Below are 18,201 nucleotides of genomic sequence, written 5' to 3' on the forward strand. Positions count from 1 at the left end.
GCCCAGGCAGGGCCCAAGGGATACTGAACCCAGGAGTCCTGACTACTGCTCCTCTCCCCAAGCCGGCAAGGGGACCCCGGAATCCTGCTCCCAGTGCGAATCCCCATCAGGGACAGTCCCAGGAGTGGCAGCCCCAGCTCTGTCCCCACTTGGAGCAGGAGGGAGAATTCCCCCTCCCCCCACCCAGCCAGGGCTCTGCTTGCTGCCCAGACACCAGGGAGGGGGCAGTGGGGAAGCAGGCCCCCGGCTATCCATCCTGGGGAGCTCTGTATCATCCCCTCTCGCTCACGACGGACAGGCCTGAGGACTGGCAAACTCATCTCACAGTCGCCTGCAGGAGTCTGACCACCCCTCTGCCTCAGGGAGCTGCGGGGCTATCCCAGGGAGCAGCCCTTGGAGCCCTGGGTTCCGTCCCCACTTGGGGAGGGGAGTGGGGTCTAGTGGTCAGAGCAGGGGGGCTGGATGTCAGGACTCCTGGGTTCTATTCATGTGTCTGTGAACTTGGGTGCATTCTTCCCCACTCTGCGCCTCAGTTTCTCCTCTCGACTGTGGGGCGATATCCAGCTGCCCCTTGGCAGCTATTGATATCCCTGCCTGTGAACGGCTGGGTGCTCCTCAGGGGAAGGTGCCAGAGGACCCCCACGTTTTGAATCGCCCCCTGGCCAGTGCCCAGGACAATGTGGCCCTGGCAAATGGGTGTCCGACCCTGCAGCAGTGTGGCTCGGAGCAGTTGCTGCTGGGGGGGCTGAGGGCAGCAGAGCCATGACAGGGGCAGCTGTAGGGGTGGGGGTTGGGGCTGTTGCATCTCTGTCCCTAATGCGCTGGGGGGATACCTGAGCCCTGGGAGCCGACTGCCCTGCCCTGCCCCAGCAAGCCCTGAGCCTGCATCTCTGCCACAGGGCCACAGGTTCCCCCCCGCCCCGACAATCAGGCACAGCCACTGGCAGCTGGGCAACTTCCTAGATCAGACACCTGCCTGGCCAAGGCTGGAGCCCCCAGGGTCCGGTGAGAGACTCGCCCACTGGGGCATCTGGCACTGCCCGCTGTGGGGAGGGGGAGAGCAACACGCTGCAGAAGATCCTGCAAAAGAGTAAGTTCCCAGCTAAGCTCCTGCAACTTCCTCAGGCCCTGAGCCAGGCTGGGGGTGAGGCTCTTGGGGGGCTGGAGTCCTTGGGGTGCTGGGGCTCTTGAGGGCTGTGTGTGTAGGAGAGGGGGTCCCCTCTGATTTCCTCAGGATCCCAGCAGGGCCATAATCCCAAAGCAGGTGTTTGGCCAGTGCTCGATTCCCTAATCCCCTCCTGGATCCTCCGCACTGCAAGGCCCAGAGGGACCAAATCCATCTGAGCCAGGCGCTAATTGGGAAGGTCTCAGAAGGGTGGCCAAGGCAGCAGATGATGCCAAGCGCCTGGAGGGAAGGTGACCCTTGCCCTGCTGGGCCTGCTCAGTACCCCCAGACTGGCACTGATACTGGTTGTGCCATCAGCCTGCCTGGAACTGTGAGCACTGGGCACCCCATCCTGTGGGGATGGAAAAGGGATTCTGCCCTGGTACAATGCAAATCTTGCCCCTCCAGAACCCAGCCTCCTCCTACACCCCACCTTCCCCCACCAGCTCCAGTACAGCCATGTCCCTTCCCACCCCTATGCCCCCCAAATTCCCAGCACCCCTGCCGATGCCACAATATCTCCAGTGCCCCCTGGAGCTCCTGCAGATGCTAGCGTAACTCTCTAGCAAACCACATGCCACCTCCCTTCTGACCCACTAGAAGATAACTGCCCACTACTGCTGCCAGCCAGTGGAGTCGCTCCTGTAGCCTGAGGGGTGGCACAAGAGGCTGGGGGGTGGCAGATTCACATCCCCCCGGTGCGGGTGCCGGGCAGCGGCTCGGGGACGCACCTGAGCTTGGCCTCTGTCTAGGCAGGATCCCTGGATTAACCAGCCCCTCCCCTCCCCCCCGGAAGATCCCCAATGACTCCCTCCCACCCCCAGCCACTCTCAGAGATCCCTCTGCAGATCTCAGCACCTCCCTCTCCCAACAATTCCCCCACTGCCCGCACAACCCCCAGCCCCAGCACTCCCACCCCCTCCAGGTCACTGCACAGCCATATGGCCCCAAAGGCACACAGTCCCCCAGCAGTTCCACTCCCCAGATCAGTCCCTCCAGCTGCCCTCAGATCCTGTTCCATCCCCCCCCCCCCCCCCCGACACAAACATACCTGGCCGGGGAGCAGGGCCGGCTCCAGGGTTTTGGCCGCCCCAAGCAGCCAAACAAAAAAAACCAAACCAAAACAAAAAAAGCCGCGACCGTGATCTGCAGCGGCAATTCGGCGGGAGGTCCTTCTCTCCGAGCAGGAGTGAGGGACCATCTGCCGAATTGCCACCGAACAGCTGGACGTGCCGCCCCTCTCCGAAGTGGCCGCCCCAAGCACCTGCTTGGTAAGCTGGTGCCTGGAGCCGGCCCTGCCAGGGAGGGCCCTGCCTCACCTGCCACCAAACCAGCCCCTCACCACAAAGGCCCCACTCTGGGGTGGGGAGTCAGCATCCACCAGATGGCAGCACTATGCCCAGGGGGCGGAGGGAGCAAGAGCGGGGGTGGGGTGAGAGGCAGCAACAACTGGGGTTGGGAGCCAGGACTCCTGGGTTCTATCCCAAGCCCTGCTCCCTGTGTGCCCTGGGAAGACTCTTGCCACCGTGTGACTCAGTTTCTCCCTTTGTGCCATGGGCGTTAGTGATGCTGACACACTTGGGAACGAACCCCAGGCAGGTAACAAGCAGCACCATGTATCCCCTGCAGGGGGCACTCTGCTGCCCAGATCACAAGCAGCCTTCACAGATGGCCTGGTATGGAGCTGGGCTGACCACCTTGTGGTGGGGTCTGGTGCCCTGACCCATCATGTCCCCAGCCCTCCTGTGCCCCAATGCCAGGGCCCTTGCGCCAGAGAGACATGCTCCCAGCTCGCCCCATGGGAAAGGGGCTGTCCCAGCTGGTCGCAGGCAGTACGGGGTCACCTAGCTAAGGAGCGCGGTGCCCCCCGATGGGCCGTGGCTGAGCTGCCGCCCACAAAGCCGGGGCAGAGCTGAGCCAGGCACCCCCTTGCCGGGGGCGGGGGGCATGTCTCACTGGTGGCCCCTGGTGAGCGGCTCTGGTGCGGGGGCAGCTGGTGGCTCCTGGCCCTCCTGCCTCAGGCCCCACAGACACCAGCAGAGGCCATTCATTCAGATTCACCCCATCCCTGGGTAGGCGAGGCCGAATGGCCCAGTCCAGCGTAGACCCTGGGGCGCAGGCCCTAAGCCACTGCCTGCAGGGACGTGAGGCTCCCTTCTCTTCTGTCAGGTCCTCCTTGCCACCGCTTTCACTGGTAATGTCTGTGGTGAAACAGGGGGGCCCCCGAGAGAAAGGCTGGGTCACCCTGGTGGGGAGGGACTCGGGGGCTGCAAGCCACTGAGGCCACTAACAGCAGCTAGGGATCTGTGGTGCAGGGCGGGTCCTGGGCACAGGGGGCTGGCACCTGGGGATGGGAGCCTCCATGCTGACTGCTCCCCAGGCCCAGCCACACGGGGAGGAGGGATCTAGGGTTCGGTGCCACCCCTGCTGGAAGTGGCAGGACTGGCCTGGTCCCGGAGCCGCAGGCATTGTGGCAAAGGGGCAACTGCGCTGCAGGGCGAACTGCCAGGTTCAAGGTCGCGGCCCTGGCCCGGCCCGGGTGATTTAGTGCAAGTGAGGACGGGAGGGCACCGCAGTCAGCTGGCGGGAACCGAGCTCTCCCCAAGGACCAAGGTGTGCCCGGCTCAGCCCAGCCAGGCTGGCCTGCTGGCTGCTAACAGTGGAGGAAGTCACTGAAAAAGGAACCCATCAGCACGACTCTGCTCAGGGATAAAAATAACCCGTTAAGCCACAACAACCTGCTTATATAAAGGCCGGCTGGTGCCGCGATACAGCCAAGAGCAACCGGCCTCCAGTCGGGGGTGGGAAGAAGGGGGAGAGAACAGACATACCAACCAAGCCAAGGTCCCTCGGTTCCCACCACCCACAGCACTGCTTACCGGCTTCAACACCACACCAAATACATAGGAACCCTACAATAACATTGCAGTGCACACGGCCCACTGAGCACCCTACTAAACCTATCCAGTTTGTGGCACACCCTGAGTACCCTACCAAAACAATCCAGGGGGTGACATAAACTGAGCACCCTACCAAAACAATCCAGGGTGTGACACACACTGAGAACCCTACCAAAACAATCCAGTGTGTGCGACCCACTGAGCAACCTACTGAAAAAATCCAGTGTGAACCACCCACACAGCACCCTACCAAAACAATGAAGTCTGTGACACCCACTGAGGACCCTACCAAAACAATCCGGAGTGTGACACCCACTCAGCATCCTATCCTAACAATAGAATGTGTGACACCCACTGAGCATCCTACCAAACAATCCAGTGATTGACACCCACTCAGCACACTACCAAAACAATCCAGTGTGTGTCACTCACTGAGCACCATACCATAACAATCCAGTGATTGACACCCACTCAGCACACTACCAAAACAATCCAGTGTGTGTCACTCACTGAGCACCATACCATAACAATCCAGTCTGTGACACCCACTCAGCACCTTACCAAAACAGTCCAGTGTGTGCCACTCATTGAGCACCCTACCGTAACAATCCAGTGATTGACACCCACTCAGCACCCTATCAAAACAATGTGACACCCACTCAGAACCGTAACAAAACAATCCACGGCGTGACACCCATTGAGAACCCTAACCAAACAATCCAGTCTGTGACACCCACTCAGCACCCTACAATAACAATCCAGTGTGTGACACCCCCTGAGCACCCACCAAAACAATCCAGTATATGAAACCAACACAGGACCCTACCACAACAATCCAGTGTGGGATACCCACTGAGCACTCTACCAGAATTATCCAGTGTGTGACAGGCATTGAACAACCTACAAAAACAAACCTCTCTGTGACACCCACAGAGCACACTAACTCAACAATCCAGGATGTGACACGCACTGAGCACCCTAGCAAAACAATTAAGTGACACCCATTCAGCACCTTGCCAAAACAATCCAGGGTGTGAAACCCACTGAGCCCATTATGAGAACAATCCAGTGTGTGACACCCACTGAGCACCCTACAAAAACAAACCAGCGTGTGACACCCACTGAGCAGTATACCAGAACTATCCAGTGTGTGACACCCACTCAGCATGTTACCAAAACAAACCAGCGTGTGACACCCACTGAGCACCCTACAAAAACAAACCAGTGTGTGACACCCACTGAGCACCCTACCAAAACAATCCAGTGTGTAACAAACTTGAAGCACCCTACCGTAGCAATCCAGGGTTTGACACCCACTCAGCACCCTACAATAACAATCCAGTGTAAGACACCCACTGAGCACCCTACGAAAACCATCCACAGTGTGACACCCACTCAGTACCCTACAATAACAATCCACTGTATAACACCGACTAATCACCCTAACGTAAATCCAGTGTGTGACACACACTGAGAACCCTACCGTAACAATCCAGAGTGTGATACCCCCTAAGCACCCTACTAAAATAATCCAGTGTGTGACACCAACTAAGCACCCCAATGTAAATCCAGTGTGTGACAATCCCTGAGCAGCCGACCAGAACAATCTAGTGCATGAGCACCATACAAACCAGTCCAGTGCGTGACACCCACTGAGCACACTACCAAAACAATGCAGGGTGTGACACCCACAGACCACTTTACCAAACACACCAGTGTGTAACAGCCACAGAGCACCCTACCAAAACACTCCAGCCTCTGACACTCACTCAGAACCCTACCAAAACAATCCAGTGTGAGATACCCACTGAGCAATCTACCGTAACAATTGGGATTGTAACACCCAGTAAACAAACCAATTGAGTGTGTGACACCCACGGAGCATCCTACCGAAACAAACCAGTGTATGACACCAACCCTGTACCCTACCATAACAATCCAGTGTGTGACACCCACTGAGCACCCTACCATAACAATCCAATATCTGACCCACAATGAGCACCCTACCTTAACAGTCCAGCACATGACCCCCACTGAGCACCCTACCAAAACAATCCAGGGAGTGACACCCACTCTGCACCCTTCCCTAACAATTTAGTGTGACACCCACTGAGCACCCTACCAAAACAATCCAGTGACATCCATTCAGTACCCTACCAAAACAATGAAGTCTGTGAAACCCACTGAGCATCCTACCAAAACAATCCAGTGTGTGACACCCACTGAGTGCCCTACAAAAACAATCAAGTGTGAAAAACCAACACAGCACCCTACCAAAAAAGCCCAGTAAGTGACACCCTCAAAGCACCCTCCCATAGAAATCCAGGGTGTAACACGCAATCAGGACCCTACAATAACAACCAGTGTAAGACACTTACTGAGCATCCTACCGTAACAATCCAGTGCGTGACACCCACTGAGCACCCCACCATTACAATTCAGTGTGTGACGCCCACTCACCACCCTACCCTAACAATCCAGTGTGTGACACCCACTGAGCACCCCACCGTTACAATTCAGTGTGTGACGCCCACTCACCACCCTACCCTAACAATCCAGTGCGTGACACCCACTGAGCACCCCACCGTTACAATTCAGTGTGTGACGCCCACTCACCACTCTACCCTAACAATCCAGTGTGTGACACCCACTGAGCACCCCACCGTTACAATTCAGTGTGTGACACCCACTCACCACCCTACCCTAACAATCCAGTGTGTGACACCCACTGAGCACCCCACCGTTACAATCCAGTGTGTGACACCCACTCACCACCCTACCCTAACAATCCAGTGTGTGACACCCACTGAGCACCCCACCGTTACAATCCAGTGTGTGACGCCCACTCACCACCCTACCCTAACAATCCAGTGTGTGACACCCACTGAACACCCCACCGTTACAATCCAGTGTGTGACACCCACTGAGCACCCCACTGTTACAATCCAGTGTGTGACACCCACTGAGCACCCCACCGTTACAATCCAGTGTGTGACACCCACTGAGCACCCCACCGTTACAATTCAGTGCGTGACACCCACTGAGCACCCCACCGTTACAATTCAGTGTGTGACGCCCACTCACCACCCTACCATAACATTCCAGTGTGTGACACCCACTGAGCACCCCACCGTTACAATCCAGTGTGTGACACCCACTGAGCACCCCACCGTTACAATCCAGTGTGTGACACCCACTCACCACCCTACCCTAACAATCCAGTGCGTGACACCCACTGAGCACCCCACCGTTACAATCCAGTGTGTGACACCCACTCACCACCCTACCATAACATTCCAGTGTGTGACACCCACTGAGCACCCCACCGTTACAATTCAGTGTGTGACACCCACTCACCACCCTACCCTAACAATCCAGTGTGTGACACCCACTGAGCACCCCACCGTTACAATTCAGTGTGTGACACCCACTCACCACCCTACCCTAACAATCCAGTGTGTGACACCCACTGAGCACCCCACCGTTACAATCCAGTGTGTGACACCCACTCACCACCCTACCCTAACAATCCAGTGTGTGACACCCACTGAGCACCCCACCGTTACAATCCAGTGTGTGACACCCACTCACCACCCTACCCTAACAATCCATGGTGTGACACCCACTGAGCACCTGAGCAAAACAATCCATGGTGTGACATCCACTGAGCACCCTACCAAAACAATCCAGTGACATCCGTTCAGCCCCCTACCAAAACAATGAAGCCTGTGAAACCCACTGAGCACCCTAGCAAAACAATCCAGTGTGTGATGCCCACTAAGCACCCTACGAAAACAATCCAGTGACACCCATTCCGCAGCCTACCAAAATAATTAAGTCTGGAACACCCACAGAGCACCCTAGCAAAACAATCCAGTGTGTGACACCCACTGAGCACCCTACAAAAACAACCCAGTGCGTGACACCCACTGAGCATCCTACCTTAACAATCCAGGGTCTGACACACACTGAGCACCCTACCAAAACAGTCCAGTATGTGACACCCCCTGAGCACTTTAGCAAAGCAATCCAGTGTGTGACACCCACTGAGCACCCTACAAAAGCAAACCGATGAGTGACACACAATGAGCACCCCACCAAAACATTCCAGTGTGTGACACCCACTGAGCATCTTACCAAAACAATCCAGTGTGTGACACCGACTAAGCACCCTAAGGTAAATCCAGTGTGTGACACACATTAAGAACCCTACCGTAACAATCCAAAGTCTGACACCCACTGAGCACCCTACAAAAACATTCCAGTGTGTGACACTCACTGAGCGCGCCACCAACCAATCCCGTGTGTGACACCTACTGACCACCCTACCGCAACAATCAAAAATGTGACACATATTAAGCACCCTAACCTAACAATCCAGTGTGTGACACCCATTCAGCACCCCACCAAGACAATCCAAGGTGTGTCACACACTGAGCACTGTACCATAACTATCCACTATCCAGTGACCCCCATTCAGCACCCTACCATAACAATCCAGTGTGTGACACCTGCTCAGCACCCTGCCAAGACAACCTAGGGTGTGACACCCACAGAGCACCCTACCGTAACAATTCTATGTGTGACACCCCCTCAGCACCCTGCCAAGAAAAGCCACGGTGTGACACCCTCTGAGCACCCTACCAAAACAATCCATGGTATGACACCCACAGAGCACCTTACCAAAACCATCCAGTGTGTGACACCTACTGAGCACTCTACCCTAACAATCCAATGTGTGACAGCCACTTTGTACACTATCGTAATAATCCAGCATGTCACACCCACTGAGAAACCTACCAAAAGAATTCAGTGTGTGACACCCACTGAGCACATTACGCTAACAATCCAGTGTGTGACATGCATTCAGCACCCTACAATAAGAATCCAGTGTGAAATACCCACGGAGAACTCTACTGTAACTATCCAGTGTGTTACACCCACTCAGCCCCCTACCAAAATATTCCAGTGTGTGACACCCATTGAGCACCTTATCAAAACAATGCAGTGTGTGACCCCCACAGAGAACCCTACCAAAACAATCGAGGGTGTCACACCAGCTGGGCACCCTATCGTAACAATCTAGTGTTTGACACTCTTAAAGCACCCTACCAAAACAATCCACCATGTGACAGTCACTGAGCACCCTTCTAACAATCCTGTGTGTGACACCCACTGATTGCCCTACCAAAAAAAACAGTGTGTGACACCCACTTAGCACCCTACCAAAACCATCCAGTGTGTCACACCCACTGAGTATTTTACCAAAACAATCCACTGCATGATACCCACTGAGCACCCTACCAAAACAATCCAGGTTGTGAAACCCATTCAGCACCCTACCAAGACAATTCAGGTTGTGACACCCATTCAACACCCTACCAAGACAATCCAGGTTGTGACAGCCACTGAGCACCCTACCAAAACAATCCAGTGTGTCACACCCACTGAGCACCCTACCAAAACAATCCAGGGTGTGACAGCCACTCAAGTGCCCGGTGAGTGTAGCCTAGATCAGTCTTGCCTGCCATGCAGAGCCTGGTGAGGGGGTGCAGCCCCGGGCCGGACCGAATACATGGAATACAGCGCTGCCCGGCAGGGAGATTTCGTGCTGTCCAGGGGGCCAAGACGGGTTTGTCGGGAGGTTGCAAACCCCAAGTGCCCATGTAACGCCCCAGAGCCACCAAACCGTGGAACCGCAGAGATGGGAAAGTGGGCAGAGTCAAGGTAACCAGGCACAGCTCCCTCTAGCTCTCCGGCCCGCAGCCCCCTGCCAGCAGAGCTCAGGGCTCTCCCTTTCCCCACCACAGAGCTCTGCCGATGTCCCTCACTCCCCACCTGCAGCCGCCTGCTAGCCCAGCTGTGGGCTCCCTCCTTCCCCCAGCTCCTGCACTGCTGGTGCCCCTCAGTCCCGACCCACAGCCACCCTAACGTGCCAGTTCTGCTGGTGCCCCTCAGTCCCGACCCACAGCCACCCTAACGTGCCAGTTCTGGGCCTCCCCAAAGTGGCTCTGCCAAGGCCACCCACTTACTCACTCATGTACACACCACATAGTACCACTGAAGTGCCCTGTCCTGCCCTGCAGCACCCCCTGCTGGATCCTTGGAGCAGAGACGTGCCCCCGGGATGCTGAACCCAGCAGGCGTGGGTCTGTTTGTAGTGACTGGAGATGGGCACACAGCCAAGGTCTTTAGCCCCCAAAACCAGCCCAGGGCCCGTCTCCCTGTGCTCACATGCCCTGTAGCTCCCTGCTCCCGCTCTGCCCACTCAGCACTGAAGCGACCATGACACCTGCTGAGCGAGGGTTCCCGCGGTCCCTGCCCGGCCGGCACCACGATGCGCAATGGCTTGCTGCCAGGGGAGGCACTCAAGTGGGGCGGAGCAGTGTTCGGTGCAGGTCCCCACCCTCCCCCGGGGGTGCCCTCCCCTCCCCCCCATGTCCCAGCTCCAGCACTCCACAGGGAGCTCTCCGCACCCCGCCTCGCCGCCTACGCCCCCAGTCACCAGACAGGCAGGAAAGAGCACAGTTGTCTGTTCTTGTTCTAACCTGCTGGGGTTCCTGATACCCCCTACGGCTTTGTTTGGTCTCACCCCAATACTCTACATCCCCCCAAATTCACTCCCTCCTGCGCGCCCCTTGCCAGCAATGTACCGGTTCTCCCCCCTCCCCCCCCGCTAGCCAAGCTGCCCCATCCCATGGGGGGACCCTGCTCACACACAGACACACATGCACATAGACAGACACACACTCACACACATACAGTGTGGATACACTGACACATACACATGCTGACACGAACGCACACCGACACACACACACACACCGACATGTGGGGACACACTGCTAATTCACACTGAGTTCTTCCACACCAACTGACATATTCAATACTCTGTGCTAGACAATCTAATACGGCCCCTCAATCCTGACCCACACGCCCCTGCTAGCGCAGCCCTGGGCTCCCCTCATTGCCCCCAGGCCTGCCTGTGCCCCTCAGTCCCAACCCTGCCTTGCCCAGCTCCTCCTGCCTGGCTCAGCTGCTGTTCTCTGCCCGGCTGGGTGTCTGCGTGCGGGTAATTCCTTCGGTAGCTCCCCCCTGCCCCATGCTGTCAATCCCCCATACTGATCAGATGAACACGGCCCTGTGAGCCTCAGGCTTCCCCCCCATTATGGGACCCTGGGGATGGTGGAGTGGGGGGAGGGTGTTTTGGTGCAGCCAGGGCAGTGCGGCCTGGGAATTGGGCCGGGGTCCCTGAGACCCTGGGGCAGGCGGGGTCCCAGGACAGCAGGGGCAGTTACCCCCCAGCCTGCCCAGCACCAGGAGCTGGGGGGGAGAGTCACTCCATGACCTGCTGCATGCCCAGCTCCTCGCCCAGGGTCCAGTGCCCCCACACGTTGTGGGAGGGGTCCTGCCATGTGCTGGGGGGATCTCCTGCCCTGGCACAGGGCAGCTGAAGGACAGGGCACTAGCCCTTCTTCCAGCTCCCGCGGGCGCCTCGTCCGCCAGCCCTGGTTCTGTTACCACGCTCAGCCTCAGACAGAGACAGCCCCCCCCAAAGCCAGCCAACAGGAGCGATCCTCTAGGCTGCCCTAGCAACCCTTTGCCAATGGGCTTGGGGCTGGAACTGGGTTGCCCACCACGGTCAGCACCCACCATGGGGGACACTGCTGGGCCCCTGCAGTCACACCCCCCCCGGGGCGGAGGCGGTACAGTGAACACAACGCAGCAGTTTAGGACAGGAAGTGAAGGAGACCCCCATGTCCAACAGCAGAAAGGCTGGCATGGCAGGGGGTGGAAAGCTCCTGGGACAGGCCAGCACACGCCGGGAACGCCAGTGCTTGGCAAGGCGCTGCGGGAGCGGCACAGGCCATGGATGCCCGAGTTTCTCACCTCATCGGAAAGCTGGTTCTCTCACCAGGCCCCCTGCTGTGCCCCCGCCCCGCTGCCTGCAGCATGAGGCCCCCACCATGCCCCTGCCTCCATCCCCACAGCATGGTGCCCCTGCCACCACCACCCCGGTCCCTGCAGTATGTTGCCCCCTGGCACCATGCTGGAACCTTGTTTTCAGCTGGGCAGGACCTGGGGGTTCCCTAGGTCTGCCCCCGCAGCAAGTCCTGTGACAGAGTCGCAGGTGGTAGCAGGAAATGGGGTGGGACTGGGGGGATCCCCTCACTGCAGCCCCACAGCCATCCCAGAGCTGAGCCCTTCTCCTTGGGCTTCCTGCACCCACCGAGACTGATGGGGGAGAGGACTGGAAAAGATCATAGTCCAAATCCCTGCCGGGCACCACCGCCAAGTGCCGCCCTGCAACGGGACCCCCCAGCACTGCCGCCGAGCGCCGCCCTGCGACGGGACCCCCCAGCACTGCCGCCGAGCGCTGCCCTGCGACGGGACGCCCCTGCACTGCCGCCGAGCGCTGCCCTGCGACGGGACGCCCCTGCACTGCCGCCGAGCGCCGCCCTGCGACGGGACGCCCCTGCACTGCCGCCGAGCGCCGCCCTGCGACGGGACCCCCAGCACTGCCACCGAGCGCTGCCCTGTGACGGGACCCCCAGCACTGCCACCGAGCGCCGCCCTGCGACGGGACGCCCCTGCACTGCCGCCGAGCGCCGCCCTGCGACGGGACCCCCAGCACTGCCGCCGAGCGCTGCCCTGTGACGGGACCCCCAGCACTGCCACCGAGCGCCGCCCTGCGACGGGACGCCCCTGCACTGCCGCCGAGCGCCGCCCTGCGACGGGACCCCCAGCACTGCCACCGAGCGCTGCCCTGTGACGGGACCCCCAGCACTGCCACCGAGCGCCGCCCTGCGACGGGACGCCCCTGCACTGCCGCCGAGCGCCGCCCTGCGACGGGACCCCCAGCACTGCCACCGAGCGCTGCCCTGTGACGGGACCCCCTGCACTGCCGCCGAGCGCCGCCCTGCGACGGGACCCCCAGCACTGCCACCGAGTGCTGCCCTGTGACGGGACCCCCAGCACTGCCACCGAGCGCTGCCCTGTGACGGGACCCCCAGCACTGCCACCGAGCGCTGCCCTGTGACGGGACCCCCTGCACTGCCGCCGAGCACCGCTGGCACTGCTGCCAAGCACCGCCCTGTGATGGAACCTTCCCCAGGTGCTGCCACCAAGCGCTGCCCCACAATGGGACCCCCCGGCACTGCTGCCAAGCACTGCCCCAGGATGGGACCCCCGGTGATGCCACCAATTGCCACCCCACAACGAGACCCCCCGGCACTGCTGCCAAGCACTGCCCTGCGACGGGAACCCCCGACACAGCCACCGAACACCACCCCACAACGGGACCCACCGACACTGCCAGCGATCACTGGCCAGCAACGGAATGCCCCGGTGCTGCCGCCAATCACTGCCCTGAGACAGGACCCCCCAGGCAGCGCCATCGAGCCCCCCCTCTCCATGACGGGACCCCCTGCCACCCTGTGACGGGACCTCCTGGCGCTGCCGCCGAGCGCTGCCCCATGACAGGACCCCGCAGGCGCTGCTGCCGAACGGGATCCTGGGAGTGTCTCTGGCACCTACCTGGGAAATATCTGGGGCTCTGGCCTGAGTCCATGTCACACACACAAGGGAGCTGGAGGCATGAGACCAAGCACTGAAAGAGAGGGAGGGTGAGAGGAGGGGGGAGAGAGCAAGCGAGCAAGAGATGAGCCCAGACAGATAGCCCTGGAGACAGACAGCCCCAGACACAGACAGCCCCAGACACACGGGCAGACCCAGTCCCAGCCCAAGTGCCACTGCAGGGCTTTTGGAGCGAGCTGAGGGAAGTCTCGGCCCAGGGACCTATCCCAGCTGGATCAGATGCTGTGGCCCTCCCCCACCCCCATGTTGGGGGCCCTGGTCCCTTCCCCACCGGATTCTTTCTGGGCTGGCTCCAGCCAAGACCAGAGTTGCCAACATGCCCAGCACAGGGCCTTTCTCCCAGCATGGCCACCCCAGCCATCCAGAGCACGGAACCCATTGCCACCATTAGAGCCGAGGGGAAGATGGGGGAGGCTGGGGCCCAATAAAACGGCAGGTCGGGGGCTGAGCTAAGGTGCCCCAGAGTCTTAGGGAGCCTGGGGGGGGCATCACCTCCCACCCCCAACTCCTCACGAATAACAGCTTGTGACACAGCCAAGGCAGGGGTGGCCACAGACTCAGCAGCGAGGGCAGCGCCCGCTTCCGGGGTTGGAGGTTACAGACTCCCTGAATGCCCCACTTCCAGCAACCTCCATAACCTCTAGAGACCAGTGACCCAACCCCTGGCAAAGGAGTCAGGGGGGCTTTGTCATCCGCAAGGGCCACTTCCACCCCCTCCCAAACCTGGCAGAGCTGGGGGGGCAGGGTTGGGATAACGGGGGGCTGCAGTTCGGGAGTGAGGGGCACCAGCAGAGCTGGGTGGGTGGGTGACACTGGTTTGTCACCTGCCTGCTCTGGCCCCTGTTCTGACTGAGCTTATGGGGAGAGGAGGATGATGGGGGGGCAGAGGGAAGGATGGGGGCAAAGGGACGGGGGTGCCGGGGGGCAGAGGGATGGGACAGGGAGTGCTGGGGGGCAGAGGGATGGGACAGGGGCAGAGGGACGTGACAGGGGATGCCAGGGGGCAGAGGGATGGGATGGAGGGCAGAAGGATTGGGACTGGACAGGGCAGAGGGACGGGACGTGGGTAAGGTGGGGCAGAGGAACAGGACAGGGCAGAGGGATGGGATGGGAGTACCGGGGGGCAGAGGGATGGGATGGGGGTACCATGGGGCAAAGGGACGGGATGGGGCAGAGGAACGTGACAGGGGATGCCAGGGAGCAGAGGGATGGGACAGAGGGCAGAAGGATGGGATGGGGGGCGCCAGAGGGATGGGGCAGAGGGACACGACGTGGGTAAGGTGGGGCATTGGAACAGGACAGGGCATTGGGATGGGACAGGGCAGAGGGACGGGACGGGGGCAGAGGGATGGGATGGAAGTACCGGAGAGCAGGGGAATGGGAGGGAGGCAGCAGCTCCACACTTCAGACTCCTTTGTTTCTCACTCCTGACTGCTGTGAACTCCATCTGGGGCACAGCCCCCACCCCCCAGGCCAAGCTCCAGGCCTGGCCCCCCCAGCTCTGCGCCCACCCTCCACCCCCAGGACTAGGGAGTGATGGAGCCTGTTGCCCAGACACCCACAAGACTGGAGCAGAGCATCTCCCACCCCTCCCCCACCTCTGCCTCCCTCCAGGGGTGACAGCATCGCTGGGCAGAGGCTGCCTTGGGGACCCCGATCCTGGGGTCACGGGGGGGGGCTGTGCAGGGACAGGGAGGATGGAGCCAGGATCTAGGTCAGAGATGAAGCTTCAGCCATGAGGGGCACATCCCGCCCAGCACCCCCCCCCCGTTCCCGCAGAACCAGCAGCCCCCGGCGGGTCAGGGCAGCCAAGGCACCCCGCTTCCCCGGCCCAGCTGCCAGAGTCAGGCCCAGGGGGAGAACAGGCAGGATCGTGCTAAGTAATAGCCGTGGAGATCAGATCGTTCTGTCCCCCCCAATCCCCCCGTGCTCCCCACTCCTCCAGGGCCCCCTCCCCAGCCCCCATTACCCCCCCCCCCACACACACACACACACACACCAGACCAAGGCTGGAAGCAGAACTGGTCTGAAATGACAAAAAGTTCCATATTGTGCCCCGGTGGGCTAAGGCGGCGGGGGGGAGGGAGGGATGGAGAGGAGGGGGCAAGGGGAGGGGTATGGAACAGGGGAGATGGGGTAGGCGGCAGAGTGGGGGTCCGGGGGAGGAGGGGTTTGGAGTGGGGGCAGAGGAGGGGGCAGGCAGTGGGGCAGGGGGAGGAGTGGGCGTCCGGGCGAATTCCGCACAACTGTCCCCCGCCCCCCAGCTCTGTGTATACTGCCCCTCTCCCCCAGCAGCCCGGGGAAGTTTCAGGCGCTTCCGATCAGCGCCATCCCGGGGGCCATACTGCCCCCCGCCCCCCAGCACATATAAGGTCCGACAGGCGCAGCGGGTCCAACCCCCGGGGCTGGGGAGTCACGGATCGGGCCGAATCAAAGAGCTGGGGAGGGGGTCGCCGGACACACGGACGGACGGACGGACAGAGCATCCACTCACCCAGAATCATCCCGCGGGCTCCGGGCGCAGCCCCAGCGATCCAGGTGTGTGTGTGGGGGGGGGTCAGGCAGCCCCAGAGATCCGGGTGTGTGTGGCGGGAGTCAGGCAGCCCCAGCGATCCAGGTGTGTGGTGGGGTCAGGCAGCCCCAGCGATCCAGGTGTGTGTGGGGCGGGGGGGGGTCAGGCAGCCCCAGAGATCCAGGTGTGTGTGGGGGTCAGGCAGCCCCAGCGATCCAGGTGTGTCGGGGGGGGGGGGGTCAGGCAGCCCCAGCGATCCAGGAGTGTGTGGGGGGGGCAGGCAGCCCCAGCGATCCAGGAGTGTGTGTGTGGGGGGGTCAGGCAGCCCCAGCGATCAAGAGGAGGGGGGCGGGCAGCCCAGCGATCCGGGGTGGGGGGGTCGGGCAGCCCCAGCGGTCGGGGGGGCGGTGAAGGGCCAGGCCGGGCCGGGCGCGGAGATGGGCAGCAGGGTCCGTGCACAGAGAAGCCGAAGCCGCAGCACCAACAATGTGAGCCCCGAGCAGCAGCGCGGCTCCTGGGCAGGGACCCCCGGGGCGACTCGCCTGCCCGTCCCGCGATTGGCTGCGCTGCCAACTCCAGAGCCAATGGCAGCGACCAGAGCGCAAGGAGCAGCCAGCGAGCGGCGGGGGCCGTGCCGGGCCGCTCAGGGCTGCGTTACCCGGCAGGGCCCAGGTGAGCGAGCGCACCTTACAGCGCCGGGCCGGGCCGGGCTGGCGGGCGGACACATGGTCCCCGCCCGCCGACTGACACCCACTGCGGGACAGCCACACACACACTGCGGGACAGACAGACACACACGTACACTGGTGGACACACACACACACTGGGGGAGCAGCGGGACAGCCACACGCTGCGGGACAGTCACACATACATACACACTGCGGGACAGAGACACACACTGTGGGACATACACACACCCACTGCGGGACAGACAGACATGTACACTGGGGGGACAGACACACACACACATACTGGGGGAGCAGTGGGACAGTCACACATACACACACACTGCGGGACAGAGACACATGAAGAAGTGGGCTGTAGTCCACGAAAGCTTATGCTCTAATAAATTTGTTAGTCTCTAAGGTGCCACAAGTATTCCTGTTCTTTTTGCGGATACAGACTAACACAGCTGCTACTCTGAAAACTGTGGGACAGCCACACATACACACACACACTGCGGGACAGACAGACACACACACTGGGGGAGCAGCAGGACAGACACATGCTGTGGGACAGCCACACACACACACCACGGGACAGAGACACACACTGCGGGACAGACACACACACACACTGTGGGAGCAGCGGGACAGAGACACGCTGCGGGACAGACAGACACCACACATACACTGCAGGAGCTGAGGGACAGCCACACACACACACACAGCGAGGACAGACAGCCACACACCACTGAACAGACAGCCATACACACTGTGTGACAGACACACATACTGTGGGACAGACAAAGAGCCACGGGACAGACAGACACCGAGAGACAGCCATACACACACTGCGGAACAGACAGACAGACACACACACTGCAGGACAGACAATCTCACACAAGCTGAGAGACAGCCAGACACACACTGCGGGACATCCAGTTACACACATACACGTACACTGAAAGACAGACACACACCCACACCCATGCTGAGAGACAGATAGACACACACACTGACATACACGCTATCAGTCAGGCTCCCCGGTTTGCCCTCCCATTTCAGGCACACACAAAAAGCTTCATGCTGTGTTTGCCCCTGCCTGACCCATCCCCCAGAGCAGGCCAGAGGCCCCAGATACCCAGGATATATTGAGGGAGTCTCAAGTCCCTGAACTGGAGTGTCTGGCGTATGCAGTGGGGTGGTGTATGGGGGGGGGGGGGGGATGCATGAGGGGGTTGGTGTGTTGGGTGGAGGATGAGGTATGAGGTGAAGTTGGGGGGTTGGGGTATGAGGAGTGGGGGAGGGTTGGAGTATGAGGAGTTTGTGTGTGTGTTGGGGGTTGCGGTATGAGGAGCGGGCTGG

General features: G+C 60.3%; 1 protein-coding gene across 3 annotated transcripts in view; it reads right to left on the reverse strand.

Annotated features, from left to right (window-relative positions):
* Positions 1 to 16,463, reverse strand: part of ZNF385A (zinc finger protein 385A) — a 72,491-nt gene extending 56,028 nt beyond the window's left edge. For 2 of the 3 annotated variants that reach the window (XM_054012171.1, XM_054012168.1), the window contains exon 1: positions 13,603 to 13,667. In XM_054012171.1, coding sequence (XP_053868146.1) covers positions 13,603 to 13,636 — 34 coding nt within the window. In that variant the 5' untranslated portion in view covers positions 13,637 to 13,667. Of the gene's footprint in view, positions 1 to 13,602; positions 13,668 to 16,156 lie in introns of those variants that run through there. The other variant, XM_054012170.1, reaches the window with a different exon arrangement.
* Between the last annotated feature and the right edge of the window lie 1,738 nt (positions 16,464 to 18,201).

The sequence above is a fragment of the Malaclemys terrapin genome, chromosome 23 (genome assembly GCF_027887155.1).
Source record: "Malaclemys terrapin pileata isolate rMalTer1 chromosome 23, rMalTer1.hap1, whole genome shotgun sequence".
Taxonomy (NCBI): Eukaryota; Metazoa; Chordata; order Testudines; family Emydidae; genus Malaclemys; species Malaclemys terrapin.